Source organism: Carex rostrata, chromosome 24 (genome assembly GCF_964058835.1).
Source record: "Carex rostrata chromosome 24, lpCarRost1.2, whole genome shotgun sequence".
Classification (NCBI taxonomy): Eukaryota; Viridiplantae; Streptophyta; class Magnoliopsida; order Poales; family Cyperaceae; genus Carex; species Carex rostrata.
In genome coordinates this window covers 6,934,030-6,936,562 of record NC_135941.1, presented here as the reverse complement: position 1 = coordinate 6,936,562, position 2,533 = coordinate 6,934,030, and the positions used below count along the sequence as shown (strand labels likewise).

General features: G+C 35.3%; 1 protein-coding gene across 1 annotated transcript; it reads left to right on the top strand.

Annotated features, from left to right (window-relative positions):
* Window positions 1-475: 475 nt before the first annotated feature.
* On the top strand, window positions 476-1,865 carry LOC144575615 (cytochrome b561 and DOMON domain-containing protein At3g07570-like). Its single transcript, XM_078325821.1, has 2 exons — window positions 476-752; window positions 1,249-1,865. Exons 1-2 carry the CDS (start codon window positions 564-566, stop codon window positions 1,648-1,650), a joined length of 591 nt encoding a protein of 196 aa, XP_078181947.1. The 5' UTR covers window positions 476-563; the 3' UTR covers window positions 1,651-1,865.
* The last annotated feature ends 668 nt before the right edge of the window (window positions 1,866-2,533 follow it).

The following is a 2,533-nucleotide window of genomic DNA, read 5'->3' as shown; positions in this document are numbered from 1 at the left end:
TAAACTATGTATATTAAATATATAGCTCGTTAACAACCGAGCTGGCTCGTGCCGAGCCAAGCCAAACTCAAACTCATTAATTCTGGCTCGAGTATGTAGCGAGCGAGCTAATTTTAACTCGATCCACTAACGAACGAGCTGTTACCGATCGAATCACGAGCGAATACCAAGCGGGCCACGAGCCACGAGCTTTTTTGCCAGTCCTACTTCATCTCGATAGTTATTTATAATATCTAGTAAAGCAATAAGAGCCTTATTTAATAGCCTAAATATATACAACCTTTGCTTCATCATTCATCACCTTTTAATATATATCTTTTCTGAGAACCTTCATATGCTTCATCATTCATCACCTTCCCTAGTAATATATATCTTTTCTTAGAACCTTCATATGCTTCTATAAAAAAAACAACTATTATTTAGAAAGCAATAGTTCAAAAGTGTCTTCCCTTCTAATTCTCTAGAAAGACTTCCTCAGGAGTTTAAATATATATATATACATATTCTTTCCACCACAGAATCATTAAAGAGGTTTAGAGAGAGATATACTGATAAAGTGGGAGATGGACAGAGAAACAAATTCTTGTTTATTTGTGCTCCTTATTGGAGTTCTTTTGAGTTTTTCTCCTCCTTATGTGATTTCACAATCGGACTCTTGTAGTTCGGCTCTTGCTGTCAGTGATTTAATTCCATTTAACACCAGTTCTTTGAATTGCACCAATGCATGGAGCTCACAAAGTTTCATCCTTAGGGTAAATTAATTTTTATGTTCTTCAATCTTGATAATTTCTTTTTCCCTATTTTACATTAAAGGTTTATGTAAAATCATTATGGCTAGTATGAGAACTGTAACCAGATATAATTAGTACCAGAGTACCAGTATACAGCAATACCAGCATTCAACCATTCACCATAGGTGATCTTCTTTGTTTTTTCATTCTCTCTGTCTTTTTCTTTTTCTTTTTCTTTTTCTTTTTCTTTTTCTTTTTCTTTTTCTTTTTTCTTTTTTCTTTTCCTTTTTCCTTTTGAGTGATTGAGGATCTAGGATCTAGGTTCTTTTGGTTATCTAAAATTCAAATGAGGATTTGAAATATTTTAATTCCAGTCCAAATAATAAACACAGAGAAACTTAAGTCTCAAGAGATAATGAGTTGATTAGCTGAACAACTGACACAAAAGATTCGTCTTTCGTTCCATCAATTTGATGTTAAAAAACCTAAGGATCTAACCTGTCAACACTTTCCTCAGTATGGCAAGAATGGCGCAAACACATGGAGCTTTGTCTTATCAGCTCCTGACAGAGGGACCTACATCGCAATCGGCTTCTCCTCTAATGGTAAAATGGACGGGAGCAGTGCCATGGCCGGTTGGATTTCATCCAATGGTGGGACCGGGGTATTGAAACAATATTACCTCGGTGGATATAGCTCGGACACCTGCCCACCTGACCAAGGCAGCCTTCCTCTGGTGGCGAATACATCGTTAATTGTTTCACAATCATCCCAGCTTTATCTTGCTTTCCAGTTGAATACCCAAATGCCTCAGTGGTCGTATTTGATTTACGCGGTTGGACCATCGGGCAGCTTGCCCTCAAATAATTATCTACCAGAGCATTCTAGCAAGGCATCGGCTTCTGTCGACTATTCATGAGCAGGTACGTCCTGGAAAATGTGTTGTTCATATTTAAATTTGCTAGTTACACATTGTATAATAGAAGCAAACCTCAATTTCAAATATCAGTGCCCCAATTGACTAGTTAATCAATCTTTCTTTCTTCTAGCTTGCTATTAGAGCAACCAGTTGGTTAACATCATATATACATGTTCAATAATCAAAATAGGTATGATTCAGCAACTTGAGGTCAATAGGCAAATTAGGCATCGATAGCGTAGAAATCAGCCAATAGAAATAAAATGCATTTTCATTGACCATCTTATTTTTCGCACAATAGGTACACTTCTTGGAAGAGGTCGGGTGAGAAAGACGAATCTGACTTTTGAATGTTGAATTGTATAAATTATTTCGAACATGTATAAATACTTCATTTGTTAGATATGAATACTTCGTTTGTTAGATATGCATTCATGTTATTAGATATGAATATTTCCTAGAAGAGGTGTTCAAGAAGAAGGGTCTGACTTTGAATTGTATAAATTATTTCAAACATGTATGAATATTTCATTAGTTAGATATGAATACTTCATTTGTTAGATATGTATGAAGAAGGGTCTAACTTTGAATTTTGAATTGTATAAATTATTTCAAACATGTATGAATACTTCGTAATCGTCAGTATGAATACTTCATTTGTTTAGATATGAATACTTCTTTAGTTAGATATGAATAATATATAGATTTGCTGTAGTGGTCCCCAATCTTGGCAAATGTCGCTTTCAGACGATTGCGGTCCCCCTGGTCGTTACTGGTCCCCTCCAGCTTGTGTTTACATATGACGAATGGTTCTGATAATAAGTATGAATACTATACATTCGTAGGTATGAATATTATACGTTTTGACTATTAACTCAGAGTA